The 24,387-nt window shown below is 42.3% G+C and overlaps 1 protein-coding gene across 1 annotated transcript in view; it reads right to left on the minus strand.

Moving 5' to 3' along the window:
* Nucleotides 1–784: 784 nt before the first annotated feature.
* ITPR2 (inositol 1,4,5-trisphosphate receptor type 2) overlaps nt 785–24,387 on the minus strand; it is a 346,451-nt gene continuing 322,848 nt past the window's right edge. The window contains exons 56-57 of the mRNA XM_026652241.2: nt 3,389–3,550; nt 785–2,019 (exon numbers count right to left, since the gene is read on the minus strand). Coding sequence (XP_026508026.1) covers nt 1,933–2,019; nt 3,389–3,550 — 249 coding nt within the window. The 3' untranslated portion in view covers nt 785–1,932. The remainder of the gene's footprint in view (nt 2,020–3,388; nt 3,551–24,387) is intronic.

Here is a 24,387-nt window from a genome sequence, read left to right on the forward strand (position 1 = left end):
AGTGAGGCCCTAAAATTTCCCTTTATCCCATGTGAAAGATATGGCTTCCAGGAACAGCCATAAAAGGTGTGTGTGTGTGTGTGTGTGTAATTGGAGGAGAGAAAAGTCCCATCTTTTTTTCCAGTCCTGCCAGTTCTCTCCTGACTTGCTTTTATAACAGTAACATTTACCCATTTTTTTTAAATGAATATTGGAGCTACTTAAAAGCTGATCAAACTTTTTGACCAAAAAAAAAAAAAGGCTTTTTAATGAAAACTGGAAAAATCCATTTCTGCTTTAAAAATTAACTGGCTTGTCAGTGATTGAAAACCGTAAGTCTTTTGACATTCATTTTTGTTTAATTTTCCTTTTTTGCCCCTGAAATTTTTTGGGGGGGGGGCAGATAAATGATTTCCCAAGCAGCTCTAATGAATGCCTCTTTAAATCCCTTACTGATGCCTGCTAAATACCCTGCTCTTAATTAAAGGGGAGACTTTTCAAAGGCACAAAGGGCAGTTAGATCCTAACACCTATTGATTTTCAAAGGGATTTAAGTCCCCCACTCCCATTTGTACCTTGAAAACCTCTCCCTCAGGCTAAAAGTCTCTTGGAGTTTAACAAACCTTGTAACTTTCAAACCGCTAGAATAATATAGCTGAAAAGTGCACTCTTGCAGCTGGACACTACAGTCCTGTCTTGAGGGCCCAATCCAACAAGATCATCTTCCACCAGGGTGACCAGAGAGCAAGTGTGAAAAATCGGGACGGGGGTGGGGGGTAATAGGAGCCTATATAAGAAAAAGACCCAAAAATCGGGACTGTCCCTATAAAAATGGGACATCTGGACACCCTATCTTCCACTGACATCAATGGGAGTTCCATGCACGAAGGGCAAGCAGGAACAGATCTATAATCCAGGCAACATTTCCACTGAAACTAGGACTGAGTAAAGATAGCAGGATATGGCCCTAATTTACTTATGTCAAATAGTGCCTACGGTGTGTTTATGGAAGGTAATGACACCATTACAATTCCTTCTAGGTAGTCATTTTTAAGCTTCTTACCAAAAAAAGTCACCTCAATACCAATTTTAAAATACATTTTGTTCTAAATCCTTTTTCAAGCTTGAATTTAAAACATGATTTAACATCATAATACGTGAAATCTCCACTTGCAGCTACATTAATAGAGAACATCTGACTCCAGGAGAAAAATCACTTCTAGTTATGTTGTCACTGTTCTGTGCATTAATTCCAAGTTCCCACAGCTGTAAATCCATTGTGCTCCATGTCATAAATAAGAAATTGCATGATGACAGTTAAAATTCAAAAGCACTAATGTTTTTCTTTGCCACTTTTTTTTTTTTGTCTAAGCGTAGAGTTTTTTGCCTCTAACAGAAGTTAACGTGCAGTGATGTTATAACTGCTCCTGCTGATGCATTTATGGTAATATTTAAAAAAAAAAAAAAGTAAATACAAGCAAATATAACAGATGTTGCTATTTGGTAAATAAAACAAGAAATAACTTCGATTGATTCTGAAAAAGGCTGCTGCATTTGTGGTGTTAAACTATTCCTCCTCCCCTGCACCTTGGTTATTCCATTACTTTGAGAAGAAATCTTAAATTAACTTTAAGAACACAGCCAAACACTGCCCTGATTTGCATTGTATACAGTCCCAATTGAAGCCAATTGAGTTGCAGAGTGTAAACCCAGCAGAGTTTAGCCCATAGAATAAATACAGAAGAACTCCCTTGCATTCCAGGATTTGGTCCCTTTCAACCATAAAAAACAGTTACAAATTGTTCCCAGAGCTAAACCACTTAACATCTTGGCACTTGGTTGTTTTTAACTTTGCAACAATAGGCACTGTTCACTCCTCTCAATCTCAGCTTTTTATTCTGTAATCAAGCAGGAATACCGATGAAAGGCTAGTCACAGCTTCTCCCCATGGTATCAGTGTGGTGGCATGTGATGATTCACAAGGGGTGTGTTTGATCCAAGAAAGCCCAGCCTCTGCTTATTTTTTCTTTGTTCTGTCATCTAAGGTGGAAAGGGAGATAAAGATGAGAGGTTTTTGACTATTATTTAGCAGCAGCACATGCAATTACAGCGCAACAGCATTAGAAGGGCATTTTTGCAAAGTACATGTAAGCAAAATAACTGCAATTTTTTCATCAAAAACTGAGTACAGGATTTCTTTTGAAGTATGAGACTGTGTCATGCAAAGAATGGACTTACGTGTGCGTGAAGGGGGTGGGAGAACAGGTATAGGCTGTAACTTCAGAGAGCTGAGCTAAAACAATTTCAACTAGTTTGCAGCTATTTCCTATACAAAGCTCAACAAAAAATGTGACTGCAATATTATATATTGTGATAGACCCAGGCCAGTTGGGTATAGCAGAAGGCAGATATACTGGCCACTGGATTAACAGTTTTCTGTTCCCTGACTGACCAGAGCAGGGGCTGCTCCAGGCTAATGAGAACACCTGACTCCAACTAACCTGCAAAGAGTCAGGTGAGGCCATTAAGCTAATGTGACCACCTGACTCTAATTAAGGCCCCACTGATACTATAAAAAGGGCTCACTCCAGTCAGGCAGAGGAGAGCCAGGAAGCCAGAGGAAGCGTGGCTGAAGGGATGGTTAATGAAGACACCCTCAGGTTATTGATAAGGGAGCCCTAAGGTAAGGGTGAAGAAAGGAGAAGCAGGAGAGCTGTGGGGAAGTGGCCCAGGGAAATGTAGCAACTCTGGCAGTGAAAGGTTGGCTGCCAACAGCTGCTACCATTAGGGTCCCTGGGCCGGAACCCGGAGTAGAGGGTGGGCCTGGGTTCCCCCCAACCCACCACTACAGGAACACCTCCTGGGAGGGGAAGTCAGGCCCCTGTCAGGACAGGAGGCTAAACTGTTCTAAAACAAGCCCTAGGGACAACCGAGACTGTGGGAGTTCTCTCACCAACCTCCTTGCTGGCTTATGATGAAAAGGGCTCAGTAGACTGTAACCCTGGCCCTAGAGAGAGAAGGGCTATGTGGAGGGTCACAGAGAGCCACTGAGGCTAGCATATACCGCCTAGAAGCGCAGGACCCACGGGGACAAGGTCAGATCTACCACAATATATAACATTATAATTTTGCAGTCATATTATCTAGTAACTGGATTCCCCCTACCTGGCTGTTAGGGTTTCAAAATTCAATGTCTTGCTTACCTGTTCTCTAGTTGTGTTAATAGAATAAAAATTCTTTCCAGAACCATATCTGTGCACCTACCCTAAGCTTTATTGAGTCAGGAATAAAACCTTTCTGAGACAAAAGTCTCTTATACAAAAGGGTCCTGACCATGACCCAAGACAAAATCTAGTTCTCTAAGCATGTGTTCATATGTCCGTTTTCTACCCAGCTCAAAAACACTTACCTGTTCCTTGAGCTCAGCAAGCTGACTAGACAGTTGTTTTACAAGACTCATGGTTGACTCCAACTTTTCTTGCAGGTTTCTAATTTCATTTTGCTCATTGTCACCTTCACTGCTAACCAGGGACATGGCTCGCATTCGAGGGAACCAGTCCAAATTCTTCTCCTACATGTGAATATATTAAAAAAAAAAAAAAAAAAAGTTTAATCTGGGTTTATCTAATGCTATTAGTCTGACGTTCTAGAAAGAGAATCATTCGGGTTTCTACTGCGTTTGATGCACAGCACGAGAGATTAAGAAACATTAAAACAGGAAATTACAATATTTTACACTATTAAATGTTTTCTGTCTGCAAAGAAAACAGGTAGGGAAAAATCCTGGCTGCACTAAATTCTCATTGACTTCAATGAGGCCAGATTTTTCATCCCAAGAAAGAAACAGATATTGCCTTCTTATCCTTGAAATCCAACCTTTATGTTTACTCACAGTCTATAAATATAGACCAGTGCTCACCCTTAGGGTGACACAGAGGAATGCTGCGGGTGGGGGGAGTGCCGCGTGGCAGGGCCAGGGCCAGCCGCCATGGGGGGCAGGGAGGGCGCACCATGCTTCTAGCCCTGCTCCGCCCCCAACCATGCTCCTCCCCTAGCCCAGTTCAGTCCTAAGTCCTGCTCCGCCTCTAGGCCCAGATCTGCCCCACTCCCTCTCCACTGCCAGGCCAGTTCCAAACCCAGACGTGGCTCCACTCTGCCCCCAGCCAGGCTTTGCCCTCATTCCTTCTCTGCCCCCAGACCAGCTCCTCCCCCATCCCCAGTTCTGCCCCCAACTCTGCCGTCAGCCCAAGCTCCTCTGCTGAGGAAGCCTTGACTGTGCAGTAATGGAGGGGGAAGGGTGCAGACAGATTCATTTACTGGTAAGGGGGGGGTGTGACTGAAAAAGTTGGAGCACCACTGATCTAGACATAGTAAAAAAAATGTAATGAGTGGGATATGGAAGATGGGGTGGAGTAGCATAAAGGGTATTTTTGAGCATTCATTTGGGATGGCTGCACTGTTCTGGAGTATGCATGCAGGATATAATGGATTGGGGGGGTGGGGGGGAGAGAATACTGCCCTGTGTGGGGAATGGGAAGAGGAGCCCAAGAAGTCCTGCAGTTTTAGAGCAGGATTAGTCTAGTGTTCCTTAAATGGGAAACTGGTTCTCATGTCTGGTGGCATGTCACATCACAGGGGCTCTGTCTTCCACACACAAGTAGGTTAGATCAAAGCCGTAACATTTGGCAGCAGGTAAGTGTAGTGGCGTGCATGTGGCACCTTTTTAAAGGACAACAAGATGTGCTCTAGAGCATGTTCCTTCCAGGCTCCCATTATACCCTGCAGTAGCAGGATGCCTTAGGGACCCTCCACCCAGCTAGATCTATTTCCCCAGACAGATGAGGGCTGCTTACTCTGGAACCTAAACCAACCCAAGATGCTCTGGAGCCCAGAGCTGTCCTGCTTATATTGGTAGGTTTTGCTCTTTGAAGAACATGCAGGTGAAGGGGAACGTAGCCACAGACTCTGCTAGTCTACTTTTATTTTGGTTGCACCATGAAAATCTAAAAGTAAACTTGAAACCCTCAGGGTTTTTTTCTCTACTTAATCTGTAGTTTCTAATAAAGTTCTGTCCAGCTGTTCCTGGTCCTGTCACACTAAAACTACAAAATGCAAAGGGAATAAGACTGTGCAGCTTCATTACATTTTGTAGCACATAGCTGTCCGTCACATATGCTTGTGAAACGTAGCCTTCCCTGGTTCTGTGCTTTGTAAACATAGGGATCTCATGATGATTTATTGTGCATGTACAATTCACTTTTCTGTGGATAATTCATTCAAATCACAATCTTATTTCACCAGCTTTGTTGGTGAGTTTTAATTGAACACAGATTGCATGGTATTTTCAGTTCCATGATTCTGGTGTATACACTTACGATTACAAGATTAGAATATTCATGGAAAATTAATGTTAGTATTCAAAGAACTTCAGCATATGCTTTAACTGAAAGGACAGTCTTGTACTTAAAATCAAGCTCATGTGAAAGTGCACTGCTGGACCGGTGCCTATCTTTGCGAATACATCTGTCCATAAACTTGTCTGACAGAATAGTTGCAGAACGCAAATTCAAAAGTGGGGCAGCAAACACCACTGAAGCTACTTCCGTTTCGATTGGAATATTCCTGGAAAACTGTCATATTTTTATCTGTTAGTGTCTCTCGCTTGAAGAATCTGAGATTACAAAACACAATGCTGCATTATCGTAGAAGACCGCAAATAGATGTGGTACCTACTCCCTTTTGCTAAGGCTGAGCATCAAGGTAAACTTTCTTGACCAAAGTTGGCAAGATGGGAGTCATTTCAGACTTGTTGCTCTTGTACTGCTGAGCACTGATGTCAGTGTTGTGAAATGCCCATTGTTCTTCCTATTCTCTGCTTCTCCAAAATACAATCCTTTGTTTGGTTTCTTTCTTTTTTTTTTTTAAGTGGCTATTGGGTTTGTTTTAGGGCAGTTTTTTTCATGGTTTTTAACCTATGCAGCACTGCAATAGTCACAGGAACATGATATATATTTGAAATGTTAGGGTATAATTTCAGTCTGCCTGTTCTATGTCCCCATGCCAAATTGCTCCCCTACCCTCTAAAAAGAGGACTTGGTTTTTGTGGGGGGTGGGGCTGAAGTACATGGCACTCTGCAGTAGCTGAAGATTGGGCAGTGGTCCCTATGGGTCCTTTACTGCTGGCATAATTTAGAGCAGCTCTAAATCACTTCAGCCCCAGGATCAGTGAAAGTGGGCTAAGAGCCCCTCCTCTCCTCAGTTTTGCTTCTACAGTGTGCCAGCCCTGGCCAGTAAAGCTGTGGAAAAACACTTAACAAAACCTATTTCAGCTGGCTGTGGCTTTAATTACAAACTAGGAGACTTGGACAAAGTCAAGCCAGAAGGTCGGTTGAGGACCAAGAGCTTGGACTGTTGTGAGAGGACTTGAGCCAGCTGATGCATTTGCATGGAAAAGTGACCCTGTGAAGTGAAACTGTTGACTTTTTTGCACAGCACTTCCTGGCAGTCCAAGAAGTGATGAGTCAAACAACTGAACACGGGTCTCTCATTTGGCAGTTCAGAGCTCTATCTACAGAGCAGGCAGAATATTGCTCTTTGGCTGCTGACCACACACAGGCTAATGTTACCCCGTCCACAGTACAGTCAAACTGTGCATTTTTGTATCACCAAACTTTAAGTGGATTTGGAATTCATCCGAACAGTAGGAAATACATTCTGTTCCACCAGTCACTTATTTATAAATATATGCTTTGAATAGGCTGAATCTCATAACACATGCGGTTATTAAATTCCCTTGCTGAATTGTTTACTTCTGTTGGTCAATATTAACTCACTTTCTCGGTGCACTGTGAATTGCAAAGTTTTATCACAAAATAGTGTTAAAAGATGGTCCAGGGCATGGATGCTGCCTTATTCTGTGATGCTATAGTGCTCCATACTGACAGCACTTGCTAATGGAGACTAAATAAGGCATCACAAAACTCTAGAAGATTTCAAAATGCAAATTGCAAATTTGCAGACAGGGTTTACAGTGAAATTTCTACGCAATTGCAGGAAGACTGGCACACTGACTGCTTATCTACGTTAGAGTTATCAATTGATTGCTTGCCAGCTAACTTTTTTTTGTAAAGGCTAGGTAGGTCCCTGACATTTGCTCTGGGACATCAATGTCTCTGGAGCTCAGCCTAAGGTTCACCTTGACCAGCTAACACATCTTAAAACTACGCCTTTGCCCTGTCTACACGAGGAGTGAAATCTAATTAACTTGAATGGGGGCAGGATTTCATCCTAGGACTTTAAAACTAGTATCTCTCATGCGTTAGCTATCACTTATTTTAAAAAATACACCTCTCCCCTTAGTATGGACAAGCTCTATAGGCTATATCTACATAGACTTTTACCTCCATTTAAAGATTGCCAGTTAACATGTCTGTAACAGCCAGTGGGGACACTGCAAACATTTGTTCCAGACTACAAATGTTTGTGCTTTAGCTTAGGGCTCAGCTTATGGTTGGCAACAAATTAACTTGAGATAAAGTCCAATGTAGGCAAACTCAGAGAGCGTAAACTATATGGCTGGAAAGTCTGAACCATCTGTATCTGGCTGGGCAGCAGAGGGACAACTTAAGAATTTAAACACGGTTTCTTAAACAGGGCTGAATTCAAGCCAGGTTTCTGCCAGTGTTTTACCACTTGCATTGTGCTCGGGCCTAGGAGATCCCATCATGGACCTGTACAAACAGAATGAAAAGCTTATGTGCCCTAGGGAGCAGGGCCCATGTAAGTAAGTGTGTGTGTGTGTGCGGGTCTGTGTGTGTGCGTGTGCCCAGATGCTGGGATCCTGGGGTGCAATGTCAGCCAGGCAGGAAGGCTGCTGGGGCAGAAAGTAGCTGTAGCCTCCACTCCCTCAGTTGTTCAGCTCAGCTGAAAAAAGCAGGTGGTGCTATCCAGAGAGACTGTGCATGAGCAGGACAGACACTTGATACGGTGAGTCAGTAGTGCATCTTACCCCCCCTCCCAGCAGTGCTTCAACAGACATTACTGCTGCCCTGTCTTGCTGAATCCTTCCATGGGATGGAGGCACAGTTGCTTGCAGGGACTGCAGATTTTGACTGCAGACCCATGGGGCTCTGTAGTGTTTGGAGGCATTACTACTTGCCTTGCTTGAGATGCCTCCAGCCCTTTCCCTTAGAGGAAATGTATTCAGAAGAAGCTCTGCACATCTGCCCTCATGAAGCTTTCGATACATTTTTCTCCCTCCTGTGGCTTATTCGGTGGAAATAGAGTTGGCGCCTTGGTCCTCACTTGGGGAAAACTTTGGCTTTTTTTTTTTTTTTTTATTTAAAGACTTCAATAGGAGAAAAGACTGCAGGGATTTAACAAAGCACAGAAACTCTGGGCAAAGTCTTTGCTGAACCATCCCTCTGTGCAGCCAACTGGCTTCAGCTGAGCTCTCCCGCTGAGCAGAGTTCTTGCCTCCTGAGTAACTGCAGTGGGATATCTCTGGTTTAGCGGCATAGAGGAGAGAGAGAGAGAGAGAGATCACCAGCAACCAGCAGGGAAGACTGGGCTGAGCTTTTAAAAACTAGAGACCAGTGAGAGAAAATTGGCAAATGCATAGGGCAGGGGAAAACTAGAAAAAATGAAGCCAGTTTAATGGGTGTTTTCTGATCACCTTAACCACAAGTTTGGAGTGTCATGTCAGTCACGTGCAATATGCCTTTTATTGCACTGATGTGCCTGGGAAGCAGGTGGCATGGTTCTTAGCTTTTCCTGGACCGTGATCCCAAGTTACAATAAAAAGCTGAGACCCTCCCCACCCATCTAGCTAGAGAGGGAAAGTGGTCGTGGCTGGTTTGTGGGCATAACCCACACTCTTGGGATATACCCACAGTCTAGTGGTTAGGGCGTTACATTGGGGAAATTGGCTCTAAGGGTCTAATGCTTGTTTCAGCATCCTGGACAAGTCATGTGTCATGATGACCATTTTACAAAGGGTTATTTATTTACCTCCTAAGGCTACGGTGAAATAAACAAAGTGTTTTGAGAGACAAATACTTGACTGACCTTTGCACTTATCTAGCAACAACGTATTTTCAGTAGAGACAGAGAAGTGTTGTTCCATTATACAAGGCACTGGTGAGACCTCATTGGAAATACTGTGTCTAATTCTAGTTTCCCATGTTTAAGAAAGATGAATTCAAAACGGAACAGGTGCAGAGAAGGGCTACTAGGATGATTAGAGAAATGGAAAACCTACCTTATGAGAGGAGACTCAAAGAGCTTGGCTTGTTTAGCCTAACCAAAAAAAGGCTGAGGGGAGATATGATTGCTGTCTATAAATACACCAAGGGATAAATACCAGGGAGGGAGAGGAATTATTTAAGTCAAGTGCCAATGTGGACACAAGAACAAATGGATATAAACTGGCCATCAACAAGTTTAGTCTTGAAATTAGGTGAAGGTTGCCAACCATCAGAGGAGTGAAGTTCTGGAACAGCCTTCCAAGGGGAGCAGTGGGGGGGGGGGAACCTAACTGTCTTCAAGACTGAGCTTGATAAATTGTGTGGAGGGAATGGTATGAGGAGACTGCCTACAATGGCATCTGCGACTGCTAGCAGCAAATATCTCCAATGGCTGGTGGAGATGGGGAGGCGCTGAGTTACTACGGAGAATTCTTTCCCAGGTGTCTGGCTGGTGGATCTTGCGCACATGCTCAGGGTCTAACTGATCACCATACTTCTCGTCGGGAAGGAATTTATCCCCAGAGTCAGATTGGCAGAGACTTTGGGGTTTTTTTGCCTTCCTCTGCAGCATGGGGCACGGGTCCCTTGCAGGTTTAAACTAGTGTAATTCTAGTGTGGATTCTCTGTACCTTGATGTCTTTAAATCATGATTTGAGGACTTTAGTAACTCAGCGAGAGGTTAGGAGTCTATTACAGGAGTGAGCAGGTGAGGTTCTGTGGCCTGCGATGTGCAGGTCAGACTAGATAATTGTGGTGGTCCCTTCTGGCTTTAAAGTCTGAGGTCTATTACAGTAGTCTTTGTAATGTTCGCTACATACTAGTCAGGTATGCCGCATTGCTGTGTTATAAGTATTTCACTGTTTTAGGGGCATACTAATTAGTTGATATTGAAGGGGCATTATGATGCTGTATGGGCAAAGCCTCTTACAGCTTTAGGTACACAATGCTTTCCTGCCTCTAACATTATACAGTCATAAACAACTCTCCAGTTCTGTACACCTGTGGTGAAATCCTGGCTTCATTGAAGTCAGTGGGGCCAGGATTTCACCTTGGATCTATATTTATGATCAGAACCATTATTAGGAAATACTGCTGGGGAATGATCCATCAGATGTCTCGCAGCATGAACACAAACTTCAGGCAGTGCAGGTTTCAGTTAGACTATGATCTATGCTTCGGATATAGATCTGTAAGTCCCTTTCACATCTAGATATAGGCCCTTATAGCACCCTGCTTTGCTCAAATTCCCAGGCATGTTTAAGGGCAAGATATGGTCCTAAAATCTCTAGTTATAGAGCTCCTACAGCCAATGTAGAAAAAGGAGTGTAAATCTTTAAACGGTCTTGTGCATTATGACATAGTGCTATAACCATTTTGTGATTTAATCACAGTCAATAATTTGTCTCAGTATATGATTCAGCTAATCCACCATTTGATAAACATTCACCCTAAACTACAACCAAAATAGCTTTCTGCAAATCCTGTTTGACACTTTAATGTTAAGACTGTATTTGATAAGCAATCTGCCCTCTGTAATATAGAGAAGAGAATTCCAGACTATTAAGCATCTGTATGCACTGAGAATGATAACTCAAGGAAAATAAACCTCAGCAATTACAGATAAATCTTTATACTAATGGATGGAGCTACCACCGTGCTGATCCATTCCGTATCTTCACAGCATGGACAGGGGGGGAGAGGGAAAAATAGAAATATTTTTGTCACAAGAGAGAGGTTGCAATCAACACCTAGAATTGCAGTCTGTTTTACTAACTTCATTTGATTAAATATTTTTTGTGGACTATAGTAGAGTATAGCCTTGATTCATAGGGTTGGAAGGGACCTCAGGAGATCATCTAGTCCAACCCCCTGCTCAAAGCAGGATCAATCCCCAACTAAATCCCCAAATGGCCCCCTCAAGGATTGAACTCACAACCCTGGGTTTAGCAGACCAACACTCAAACCACTGAGCTATCCCTCCCCCAATTCCAAAATACCAAATGCACTGCATGATTATTATCCAGGCATTTCAGTGTGGTGTTATGTGACTTTGTGTATATGTGTGACAGAAAAAGCTTTTGGTATTTTTTTTTGAGAGGGAAATTTTTAAAAGAGCAATAGCAAGCATACAATAGCCAGGATTTTCAAAAGTGAGTTCTGGATGCCTCTGTTTTTGGCCCAACTTGACATCTTAACAGGCCTAGATTTTCAAAGGGAAGGTGCCCAGCAATTCCTGAAAATCAGGCCCCTTTAAGGTTGGGGCACCCAAAAATGGAGGCAACCAAAATCATTTCTGACAATCTTGGCCATCGTGTGCAGTATTAATCCTATTATGTACAACTGAATACAGTATTTCCCTCTCAAAGCTGTATTAAGTTAAACTTTTCTGTCTACTCTCCTCTGCACGTGGACTGCTCCAGCTACTGTGCTTTGTAGTTTGCTCTACCCCAGTACGTTTGGTCTAACCAGCCCTGCATTCTTGCTACTTGTTTCATTTCTAACTGCCCTCGTCTCCAGCTATGGGCCAAATCATCCTTGCTGCTGCTGTCAGTGGAGGGTAAGAAGTCAGTAGCTCTGCATGGGGCTGGGGAAGAAGAGGGCACCACCCTCTGAAACACTGTTCACACTACTTCTTGATGCCATGGAAGCCCCTGTATAGGTGCTACACAAAGCTGAGGATCTGCAGGTTGGGAGAGACTGAGCTGGGGATGTGCCAGGGGACTAGCCACTCCCAACAGCATTGTTCCCCCTTTAATTCTAAGGGGTTACCCTAACTCAGGCAGGGAATGTCTACACTGCATGCTCCTTACGGTGGTGTGTAGAGTACATACCCTGCATGCCCCCCTAGCACAGGTATAAATAGCAATGTAGACAGGCAAGTAAAGATATGCCTGTACCCTACGTGGCTCTCTCCATGCCCATGCAGAGTCTCCCATGTCTAACCTGCTATCCTTAGCAGTATAATGTTTTGCTAACTCCCTGCTGCTGGAGCCTTTCCTGCCCCAGAAAGCAGCCAGAGCCTTTCCTGGAAGCAGGGAGAGGCAGTGAGGAAAGGCTCCAGCAGCCTTTCACTGATGCGTGTAGCTACAGCCTGCTCTTCACTGCAGCATGTAGCTATGCATATGCTATGTGCCGTGCAGGATGGATGTACTTAAAGAGGTTTCCTACCAATGGTCTGACACCATACCTCCCACTACTATCCTCATGATGGGGGTCCAGGACAGACCTGGGGCAAGAATTCATGGCACTGTGGCTTTGTCGAGCTCTGCTGCCATGGAGGCTGGGAGGAAGCCTCTGTGAAAATGGGTCATAGAATATCAGGATTGGAGGGACCTTAGAAGGTCATCTAGTCCAACCCCCTGCTCAAAGCAGGACCAATCCCCAGACAGATTTTGGCCCCAGATCCCTAAATGGCCCCCTCAAGGATTGAACTCGCAACCCTGGCTTTAGAGGCCAATGCTCAAACCACTGTGGCTCTGTGTTGCAGTATTTTATCATCTTCATCCACTGCCTCAAGAGAGCTGTGACCAATGCTTATGCATTATGAATACATTCTGCTTTACCCTCCTCTCCCACCCTCTGTCTATTCTTGCCTCTTGTTATGATCCTAAACTCTGATCCAGGGCTTACCTTAATGACATGTTTCTACAGCACCTACCACAGTGGGGCCCTGAACCTCTAGTGGGCTACTATACTAATCACAATCACATGAGGCAGTGGCTTTACTGAATCTATCCATTCCTTGTGTGGGCAAACATTTCACCACTAATTATGCACCACTTTGAAATACCCTGTCCTCCTCCTCAGTGCACACTGCTCTACTCCTTGCATCTGAACTCTGCAGACCATTTTTGTACTGATATAATTAAGTCAGTAAAGGGTGTAACTTTTTTTGCTAAAGTAGTTCTACCCCTACAACGATTCTTTGGATAGTGGAGTGGAGAATGTGTGTGTTTATAAAATTTGCAGGTGACACAAAACTGGGAGGGGTTGCTAGCACTTTGGAAGACAGGATCAGAATTCCAAACTATCTTGACAAAGATGATGAAAATAGGAAGGAAAAATCAAATGTACAAAATGGGCAACAACTGGCTGGCGGTGGTAGTACCGCTGGAAAGAATCGGGGGGCTATTGTCGAGCATGAATTTAAACACAAGCAAAAAGCGTAATGCAGTTGTGAAAAAGACTAATATCCTTCTGGGCTGTATTAACAGGAGTATCGTATGTAAGGTGCAGGAGGTAACTGTCCCCCTCTACTGGGCACTGGTGAGGCCTCAGCTGGAGCAGTGTGTCCAGTTCTGTGCACCCCACTTCTAGAAAACAGCCAAAAGAGATGAAAGGTTTAGAAAACCTGACATAAGGTTTAAAAAAAGAAAGTAAAAATGTTTAATCTTCAGAAAAGACAACTATGGGGGGACCTGATAAACAGTCTTGAAATGTTAGGGGCTATTTACAAAGAGGACTGGGATCAATTGTTCTCCATGTCCACTGAAGGTAGGATAAGTAATGGGCTTAATCTGCAGCAAAGGAGATCTAGGTTAGATATTAGGAAAAACTTTCCAACTATAAGAGTAGTTAAGCTCTGGAATAGACTTCCAAGGGAGGCTGTGGAATCCCCATCACTGGAAGCTTTTGGCAAGTGGTTGTCCTGCCTCAGCACACGGGGCTGGACTTGATGACTTCTCAAGCTCCCTTCCAGCCCTACATTTGTATAATTCTAACCCTTAGTGGCATTGCTTATTCCCCATCCTGTATGGGAATAGCTGTACTGGTATAAATACTCTCATACTGGTACACTGCATCCAGTGGGGTTGGGGGGAAGTCCAGCTTTAACTAGGGTTACCATATTTTGAGCCTCCAAAAGGAGGACACTCCACGGGGCCCCGGCCCCGCCCCAACTCCACCCCCTCCCCTGCTTCCCGCGAACATTTGATTCGCGGGAAGCCTGAAGCAGGTAAGTGGGATGTGGGGGGAGGAGGCGAGGCCCAGTCTGGCCCCCCTGGCGTCTCCAGCCTGGGTTGGCTTGGGCTCTGGCCCCCGGCCGAGCACCCCCGGCCCGCCCAGCACTGCCGGTCCCCGGCCCCCGGCACCGCCCCGCCGGCCCGGCCCCGCCCCCGAGCCCGCGGCACCGCCGGCCCCGCATGTCCCGATTTTCCCGGACATGTCCGGCTTTTTGGGATTTCCCCCCAGCCGGGGATTTGGAGCCCAAAAAGCCGGACATGTCCGGGAAAATCTGGACGTATGGTAACCCTAGCTTTAACGATATTGGGTGTAGTTTTGGCAGCATAACTTTTACGTACACAGAAGGCCCAAGTTCTTTCCAGATTCCCTTTCCTCTCCAATTTCCATCTTCTTACATCCTCCTCCTTCCTGTGGTGCATCTCTACAGAGTTCATTTCTCACTCCTCTGCTGTTTCTATTTCTCTACCTTAAACCTGAGGATTGATCACCTGTACATATCTTCGTAACTCCCAGTGACATCATCTGAATATAGAATTTGGCACTTAATAATTGCTGCTTCTTTTACATTCCTGAAGTTACTAGTAGATGTGACAAATACATTTACTTTGCACCTGTCTACAGCTTTGTCAGGCATGGGGAGTGGGTATGTTTTGGGAGAAACACTTTGGATTAGAGTTAACTAAATTATTCTAAAATAATCCCTGGGTTTTATACACTAAGCAACAACATCTGGTCTAGACATTAGCTGATAAATGTATTTTTTTTTTAACCAGATGTTGGTACAAACACACCGTAAATCATAGCCTGTATGTGGACATAGACTGTTACTACTAAGCAGAAATTTACTATTACATCTGAAATTGCAATGCATCTTTAGCCCTCTCTTTACTCACATGGATGTGCCTTCAATATTCTGGCATTAAATGCACGTATCCTTAAATTCAGAGCTTTTTAATGTACCATTCATATGATTCACTTTAATTTCAACTTTCTCACCAGAAAGAGGAAGAATAGGTAATGCCATGTGAATCTCTGTGTAAAAGTACATAGGGTTCTCGAATTGTCCTTTACAACTCAACTTGGTCCTGTTGTTAAATCATGTAGGTTTAATTTGTTAAATTCACTCCCCTCCACCCACTTCCAACAGAGCATTTTAGTGAATACATTGGTTGGTTGGATTGACTCCTATTATATATTTCTGTTTGTGCCATTCCATGCCATTCTTGCTCTTCACACATTACCATATTATTTGTTGTATTGTACTGAATATGCTACTTTAAAAAAAAAAAATCATTGACTTGGTGCTCATGCAGGTGCCAGAATGAGAAGACTGGAGACATGATTGATTCAAACTTTCTCGCTTTTGTGTGGGTAACTGCTGTACAAGCATTCTGTATGCTATCCTTCTAATAGGTATCTCCTGTGCTCTGGAAAGATCACAAAGGTAGTTTAGTCTCTATGTACATTCATTTGGTCCTTGGCCTTTCTGCAGGAAGCGCCAAAAATGTTTGCCAGCTAGTGGCAGTGGAAGTACTGGTTTGGTAGAGCTGAAGAAAGATCAGGTATAAAACCTTGCTGCTATCCACTATCCCACAAAAAGTTTTGAGTAGATCTTTTGGTTTCATACTTGTTGCATATGTATATTCTTTACACTTAACCTTAATTGTCTTGCCCAGTCAGTTTGCATTTTAAAGGTGAAAACTGATGGTACTTGTAGCCTCAGTTTGTTGTAGCAGAATCTCTAGGTAATTTAAAAATACAGCTGACAACTTTTTTGTTGGATACTTAAGGCCTGACTCTGTTCTCAGTTGCACAGGTTATATCTCAATTTGGAATAATGCCATTGCAATATAATTCCATTAACTGCAATGGCGTTATTCCAAATTGAGATACTCCCAAACACGGTTTAAAATCTGGATTTGAATTTTGGGCTTTGGGCCCATTTTGACATAGTGCAATATCAAATTTAAAATAAAACACTTTTTTGAATTATTTAGAACTTTTTACTATATTGAACTTATTACAGAACTATAGTATTTTTAAAAAATATTCATCAGATATAGATATTCTAGTCTAACCAATCAAAGCAGAGAAGAAAATCCTGTGTTTACTTCAAACTTGATGGTTTAAAAAAGTGACACCAAACAACATGACAAACTTTAAACCATGCTGGGTCAAATTTTCAAATTATGCAGGCCACTAGCCCATGTAGATTTTATACATTCATTTGCTGTATCCACAGGTCCCTGCATACAAATGAAGGCCAAAGAGAGGTCCCTTCGATGGTTTTGCCTAATATGCTTGCATTGGAGTAGATCCTGTAAGGCACTGGGTGTTTTCCTGTGACATACCAATCACTAACTTCAGGAGGTGCTCAGAAACTAGAAAGTTTGTCTTGGGTTTAAAATATCAACTCACTCAAATCTTGAATGATGTTCTATTTTAGATGTTGTAAACATAGATCAATAAAAGAAAAACAGTTACCTTGTGAATCTTTAGCTGCTGATACTTTCTGCAAACATAGGATACTTGAACTGTCTACTGCTCAGTTCTGTTTTAAAAATTACCAGTATTTAAATACAGTTCTATATTGAACAATCCAGTCACATTTTCATGTTGAGAACAACCACCTGTTTAGTTTCACGTACCCAGAGTTATTCTGTTGGGAACTGCAAGTGAAATCATGACAAGGAAATTCAAAACAGGAAAATCTTAATCCCATGTAAATAAAATACTGGACACAAAAAGGGGGTTCAATAAATGTCATTTAAAGTTTCCTGTTTTGTTCTAGAGCCTCTTTAAAGCTACGATACCAAGTTTTCAAAACTGTAATGCAATTCCTGATCAACTGAATTTTGTAGGGTGACTGTAGTGGGTTCTATTACATATAAATTGTCTGCATCCAAATTGCAATCTGATATATACTTTTATCTCAAAATGCCCTCTGAGCCAATTGTGCTGGTAATATTGCAAGATTTCATGATGTGAAAAATACATCACTGTCATTTAAATTGAACAAAAAGGTTCCTGTTTTTGATACAGCGTTTTTAACCATCTTAACAAATTTTTGCAATAACTATTGCACACAACAAACATTTTACACTTTGTCCCACAGATACCATTTGCCAACCTGATTGATTTCTTTCTCTACAGGTAATCTGATTTCTACATGCTATATATCTTCTCCTTTATTAAAGATGATGTAATCTTAGCTTTTTATCATACAAACATCCACCAAACTAGAGAGAGAGAGGGTGATTTCATGAACTAGCCTTGCAACCAAATAGAAAAATCTGACACACAACTCATAATACAGATCCTGAAAGATAAATGGTGCAATGAGACACAAGTTATTCAAATTCAGTAAGCTTAAACGCAGAGAGATGATTTTGTATATATTTTTTCTGCCCACAACAGAGAGGAAAATAAAGGATGTAATCTTGTTTAGTGCCAACTTCTGAAAATATAGCACTAGCACTGGGCAGTGATCCAAATCACCAAGTACTACTCTCTCTGTCTTCGGGATAACTCAGAGACAAACCAGCTCTCAGGATGTTTATCCCATAAATTAGAATCACAATATAAACAAGTCTGCCCATAACTATGCCCACCTCAGCCTACATCCTCCTCCACAGCCTTAAAGAAGAGGAGCTTTGCCATGTGTGGAAGGTCTGCCTGGACTCTGGCAGATTGGGGGGGAAGAAGTGGGAGTGAGGAGAAGGGGATGTGAGTTCCCAAATAGAGGACCTCTCTCAGAGAATGTCAGCGGTGCACTCTCCTGTATTTCTCATTGCAGAACCAGTCTTGAAGGCCTAAAGGTGAAGTAAGCCCCTTACAAGCTGTTAGTGTTGGTCACTAGATAAAGTCTTTCAAATGCAGAGGAAATAATAGACAGCCTGGAATTGTGCCACTCCACCACCAGTTGGACCAAAAAGACTAGTTGTTCATGGGCTATGTCAAATCACTGTTTCTGTTCCCTGGAAAAAAAAAACATCTCAGGACTGTTATTTTTAAAGAGTTCATTATAGCTGCAGGCAATGGGCTAACTTTTCTACTAGGAAGTGGTTTTGTTTTTTTAAAAACCCCACAAACTCTTGGTTTGATTTCTGCCTGTGCCATGCTGCAAGGGAGGTGTGTGTGTGTGTGTGTGTGTAAGGCAAAAGCTATTTGCAGAAAAATTAGTATGGCATCTGTAGGTGAGCCTGATTGGATACTGGTCCCATTGATGTCAATATAAAAGTTTATATTAACTTCAAAGGGAACAAGCCCCTTGTCTTAAATTCCAACAGCATCTGGATAACTAATTTTGGATTTCTGGAAATAACTTGCATAAGTTTTAGCCACCAAAACCAGGCTTGTTTGGAGGTGGACTTAGCCTATGGAATCCCTCAATTTACCCTCTTGTATCATATTCTGAAGGGCCCATGTCTAATCAACTCCTCATCTAGCCAAGCAGAGCTGTTCTGTCTCACAACACCAGGTCAGCAAACTACTTGTGGGTTGACTGAAGAACCTTGGATGGAAGTGGAAGATGCTTAGCAGCTTGGAGGATAGGATCCCTGCACAGTAATGCGAATTTATGGACTGGTTATTTTCAGGGGAAAAGGATCTAGTACAAGGTGGGGGAATACCCCTAAAGAGTAACCTAGATCAGTGGCCTCTCATTCTTGACACATGCTTGAACTGGATAACATCCTGCTAAACTGGGGAGATAGGGCCAAGTATACCTTTTTTGCATTTGGGGACCACATATTGCAACTGCTCGAGTCTAGTGCCTGATGAGTTCCCCTTCTCTCCCCTCCCCTCCCCCCACCCCCGAGAGAGAGTTTTACTCACTCCTTGCAGAAATATACAAATAAACAGAGAAATGAGAGAATCTCCTGCTCTCAGACCACCTGAAACAAATCCTATAACTTTACTCACAGGTCTGATTCTATTAGGTTCTATGACATGGGTTTGTGTACGCTAACTCTTTTCCTGTTTTGTAAGGCTCAAAACAAGCTATAAGTTAGAAAATTAGGCAGATTCCTTTAATTGCTTATTTTATGAAAACCCAGTGCATTTCCTTGGAAATTACCCTGTTAGTGAGACCTCAGATCTTATTTAACACCAGGATTTTGTGCTATTTGGTATAACTACTTCGGTAACTAATTACTCAATGTGGCATGCATCTTATCAGTCATTAAAAAGTAATTAAGCAAAAAGTTGAATGGCTTTCTGATATATACATAAGTTTCACTCTCTTACCACTGAGGCTTTGTTTTTTTTTTTTAATTTTATGGAAGAAGGCTGGATTTCAAAGTAAAATGCATTATTAGTATCCCATAAAGCCAACCTAGGCCTGATCCAGCAGATGAATGATCCCATTAAAGTCAATGCGTTACTGGATCAGGAACCTAGAGGTGCACTAGTATTTATGAGAATTGAACAACACAGCTTTTTTATATTGAGACAGTCAAAGTGTCTTTCAGACCTGAGTTTGTTGTGCAGTATCACCGTACGCTAAAAAGTTTCTCTGTTTCAGATGTAGGACTCTGCCTCAGCCATTGGATTGTGTTTAGCAATCGAAGAGTGTAATAAAATGTAGTGAGTGGTGTACAGAGTTAACAGGATAACTACTGCCCCATGAGTTGAAAAAGTGATTGATAGCAAGGTACAGAAATCCTGGAAGTCAAAGCTTTGAGTATTACTACCCAATGGATGTTACACTTTAAACCCAGAGGGGCCACTATCCCTGGCTATGAACTAAGCAGCCCCTTTAATATATATACTTTTATTACAACCTTAAATATAATTGGGAAGGAAAGAGCAGCTCTTCCCTTTCTCCACAACTACTTCTCTTCCACTGTGGCTTGCCTTGAGAACCCCATTCTTCTGGCTTTTGGAACATATTTTTTCTCTTTCTCCATCTATTTCAGTAACTTCCTCTTTAACTACTTCCTCTAAAGGGAAGTTTGTTCACCCTGCAGCACCTGACAACTGCCTTTGGGGCTCAATCCTCTCTGATGACAGTAGTATCTGAGGGCACTTTTGAGGCCTGAAGAGACAGGTGAGCAGCAGACACCACCAATTTGGTCAACTTAATCTACCACCTTGACTCACTCACCTCACATATCATCTGAAAGCTTATTTTGTCTACTTTAAAATGAGGTATGATGGAGAGTTGTCACATGGTGCTGTTACCATAGAAATGGGGATAAACAATTATACCAACATGTTAAAGGAATGCAGATATTTGAAAGTGGGTTTTTTTTTAATGACTTATTTCAAGACATAAAACTAGATTTCTTTTGTGATGCTTTGAGGTCACAATCTAAAACGTAAAACGAAAATCTAACAACAAATGTGTATAGGTAACAGTGAAATGCAATAGTGCTGGTGACATTTCTAGTCAACAGCATTGTTCATCATTACGGTCTCAGAGTGCATGAGTTACCAGTCTTCATTGCCTTGGCATGTACACAGTTCTGTGCAGGGAAAATTGTTCTGAGAAAGACACAGTTGATTGTGCAGTGACCCTTATTGGTATAGGCACAAATAAGGTCTTGTAGAAGCTCAGATGCCATTGGGCCCTTGAAGAATACAGGAAGTGGTTCATCAACATTTTTCCACCCATGCTGCAATGGTGATCCAATATCTAGCTTCCCCTATGTGCAAAGACATCCAATTCTTTGTTTGCCAAGATGCTCTTTTGACATGTTCTTCCAAACTGACCTCACATGGTGGGAGTTGGGCCGGTGACTTGAGACTCAGTCTAGCCATCGAAAAAGTACAAGCAGTTTGAGTCTCACTCTGGTCACACAGCACTGCTACCACATTCCTTGCTGCAGAAATAGTGGCTTGTCTGTCACTCTCTCCCAACTTAACAAGATCTCTGAGGTGGTAAGCTTCTTCTCTTTTGACAACATCAAACAGATGTTTTTTTCCTCAATACCAAATAGGGATGACACAGACCCATCCAGTTAATGCACATACAGCAGAAACTATGTTGCAGAAGTCAAGAGTGAGTGCGTCACAAATTGCATGCACAGGTATGGAGTGGGACTTGTCCATTGTGCTGGTAATGGTGCCTGTTTTTATCCATGGGTTGGGTGTTCCATTTTTGGGAAGTAGTGAACAGCAAGGATCAAAATATCTATCTCAGATGATCTAAAGCATATCGGCACATACAGCATGCAGAAAAATCTTTGTCTGCTTGCTCATGAGTACTGTAGAAGTCTTGAGCTTCTTCAGTACCTCTACTGGTGATGGATTTTGCTACTTCACCACTGGCAAAACCTCCAGCAAGCTGGAGTCTGTTCTGGGTGTGCTCCTACACTCAGATGCATTTTTGAATGAAATATTCACAGAAGACTTTTATAAGTGATTACTTGTTGGATGCCACATTTAGAAGCTTTTCCCATGGAGGCACAGGGCATCTACCAATCACCTGGTATTTCTTGCATCCAACCTTAGATCCAGCACTGTCTTTCTGCAGTTTTCACATCTGTCAAAGAGGTTGATTACAAAATTAGCTTTGTCAAATCCTTACAGGACTTGCCTCAAGTACTCAGCAGCCAATTCGCTGAATGTGTGAAATTTGTCTTCAGCCATGGCATCTCTGCCGTACACTGCTCTTAGCTCACAGATTTTTCCAGTTGATGCCCTAATTCAACTTTGTCCATCTCATTATTCCTTAAGTATGGAGGAGAGGTATAGACACAAGTCCTATTGGGTGACTAAGAACAACTGCCATTGAAATATCACCTCTGCATCTTGCTAAGGAAAGGGCTCTGCGGAAAACAATTTCTGGAATGATAGCTCCTGTGATTGTCCCTTTCTTGCCAGACTTCAATTTGGTCATCTTGGCTATGTCAGCAAATGTTCTTTGATGCCAGATTTCTTGACGGGACTGAAGCAGCGCCATTGTCCCATCACAATCAAGTACACCTCTCAATCTGTCCACTTGTTCTTCACCAACATCTGCTCTTACATGCAAGCCACTAGATATGTTGATAAGCGCACCTGGATGTGACGCAGGGTCAAATGAGTTTGTCACATTGTTGATAAGAGCTGTAACATGCTCTTCAACCCTCTTCAGGGCAGAGGTGTGACTTTGCCTTCACTGCTTCATGTCAGGCCACTTCCTTCTCTCATAGCTTCTGCATATTCATAATATGAAGGTGAGTATTGTTATGTACTGGTCAGTGTTAGCAATAAGTGTCAGTGAAATAAAAGGCTGGTTTCTAGAATATTTCAAAGGCTAGTAGTGCATGCATAGGCAATTACAAACTAAAACTTTCTAGCAGGCAAACTAGGTGCTACGTTGTATATACAAAAAGCTTACAAGTGGAGAAGTATTACAGTAGGAATTCACATTATCTATCCCCTATGCTGTACAAACTACAGACATGCAATCTACTGCTACACAACCTGCAGTGTGAGGAAAATGACTGACTTGTGAGATGCTTCTTGACAATTAAGAATAGCCAATGTGAAAACATTTTATGTTAGTAAATCATAAAATGTTGGTATTTGCCATTTTTGCCTCATCATTTCTGGGGGGCGGGGGGGACTTTCCTATCCAAAACCAATACAAATCTTAATATCTTGTTGGGTAGCTTTGACCAATAAACACAACATTTAAGGTGTTGAAATTAACAAACAGTAAACTAGTCGTGTTTCTTGAATTGTGCAAAAATGACACACTCATTTTGGGTACTTTGTTTCACCTTGCCTACAGGTTTACAGCACTGCTCGGTAGCTCTGTGTCATACCTCATCTAACAATACCAAGTGGGTGTCTGCGCATTAAACTTTAAAACTACAGCCCTTTTTGGAGAATTGCTGCATGCCTAACAGGAGTACGTTGCCATTGCTCAGAGGAGGTGGCAGTACTCAACTTTAAAGACAGGGGAGGCAGGGATTTTATAGAAGAATACGTGGGATGTTTGATGTGACTTGTTCTGAGAACTCCCAAAAAATTGCTTTCTTATTTTTCATTGGTTTTTACATTACATATAGCTTTGCACTTCTGGCAACAAATGTGTCAAAGCATGAGCCTGGGGGGAAGTCATAATAGTATTAAGTCCATGATAAGAATGAGGAGCATGAACACCAAGCTGAAATGGGATATTTTACAGCAGTATTCCATTACAGCTAGCTATGAAGGGCCTAAACTCTCACTGGCTTCAAGGGGAGCAGGATAGGGCCTATAATCTTTCACCGTGGATTCCCTTACTTTAGGTGGGTGGCCTAACCCAACATTCCTTGTCTGTGCTTTTGACTGTCTCAATCACTTTGGTTTTTAGAACAGTATTTAGCTGATTGTGGAATTATGTAATTACACTAATAACATTCATTACATAATTTGTGTAAATAAGCAATAATTACATAATTATACCATCTAATTATATTATGACATGTAGTGAGAAGTTGGTAAAAACCATTATGAAACTTGCTACAAAAGGTGGCCAGTGCACCTGAAGAACAGAACTTTAAGGGCTAGCTTTAGAAAGTCTAGTCTCCCACTTTGTGGGCACAATTTGTCTGCATTTGTTTAATCCCACAACTATGAAGTAGCTTAATTCACATCTACCTGATTTGCTAGGAACGAATGCAATGGCTACTGCAGCAAACTTTTGCATCCACTTTATTTGCAGGTCCCAAAATGTGGGTCCAAGTTTCAGGGGTGCAGTTTATGCCCATAAAAGAAAGGCCTGAAAATTTAAGCTTTAATCTTCATGTTCATCACTTGTGCAGTAGTCTTACAAACCTGTGCTTTGAGTTAACAGGAGTATAAAACACCACCAGACAAGCTATAGCTTTATCATTTTAACTAAGGAATTGGGAAAATGAAGCTCAATGCCATGGGAAAACACTTCCCTTCTTTCTTGACATCAGGTTTGCCAAACTTTAGCCTAGTACAAGTTTTTACAATCAAATTATAAAAAACACCACCACATCTGGTCTTTACTTCTAAGTATATACTCAATACTCTAACCAGACCTCACAACAGCTAGTGCACTGGACAACTGACACAGAAGGAAGACAGTCACCACACAGATTAAGATACATCAGTCTCACCAACCAATCATATTTTCTAGTCCAAGCACCGCCAGAAATGTTGTCTATTTCCCCCCAGTGATTGTGCAATACTGATGTTTCCAGTATCCTCTTTCCAGTGCTATTTAAATTAATAAATAATACCGTGCTATTCCATA

Source organism: Terrapene carolina, unplaced genomic scaffold, assembly GCF_002925995.2.
Source record: "Terrapene carolina triunguis isolate 2854851 unplaced genomic scaffold, T_m_triunguis-2.0 Scaffold112, whole genome shotgun sequence".
NCBI classification, from domain to species: Eukaryota; Metazoa; Chordata; order Testudines; family Emydidae; genus Terrapene; species Terrapene triunguis.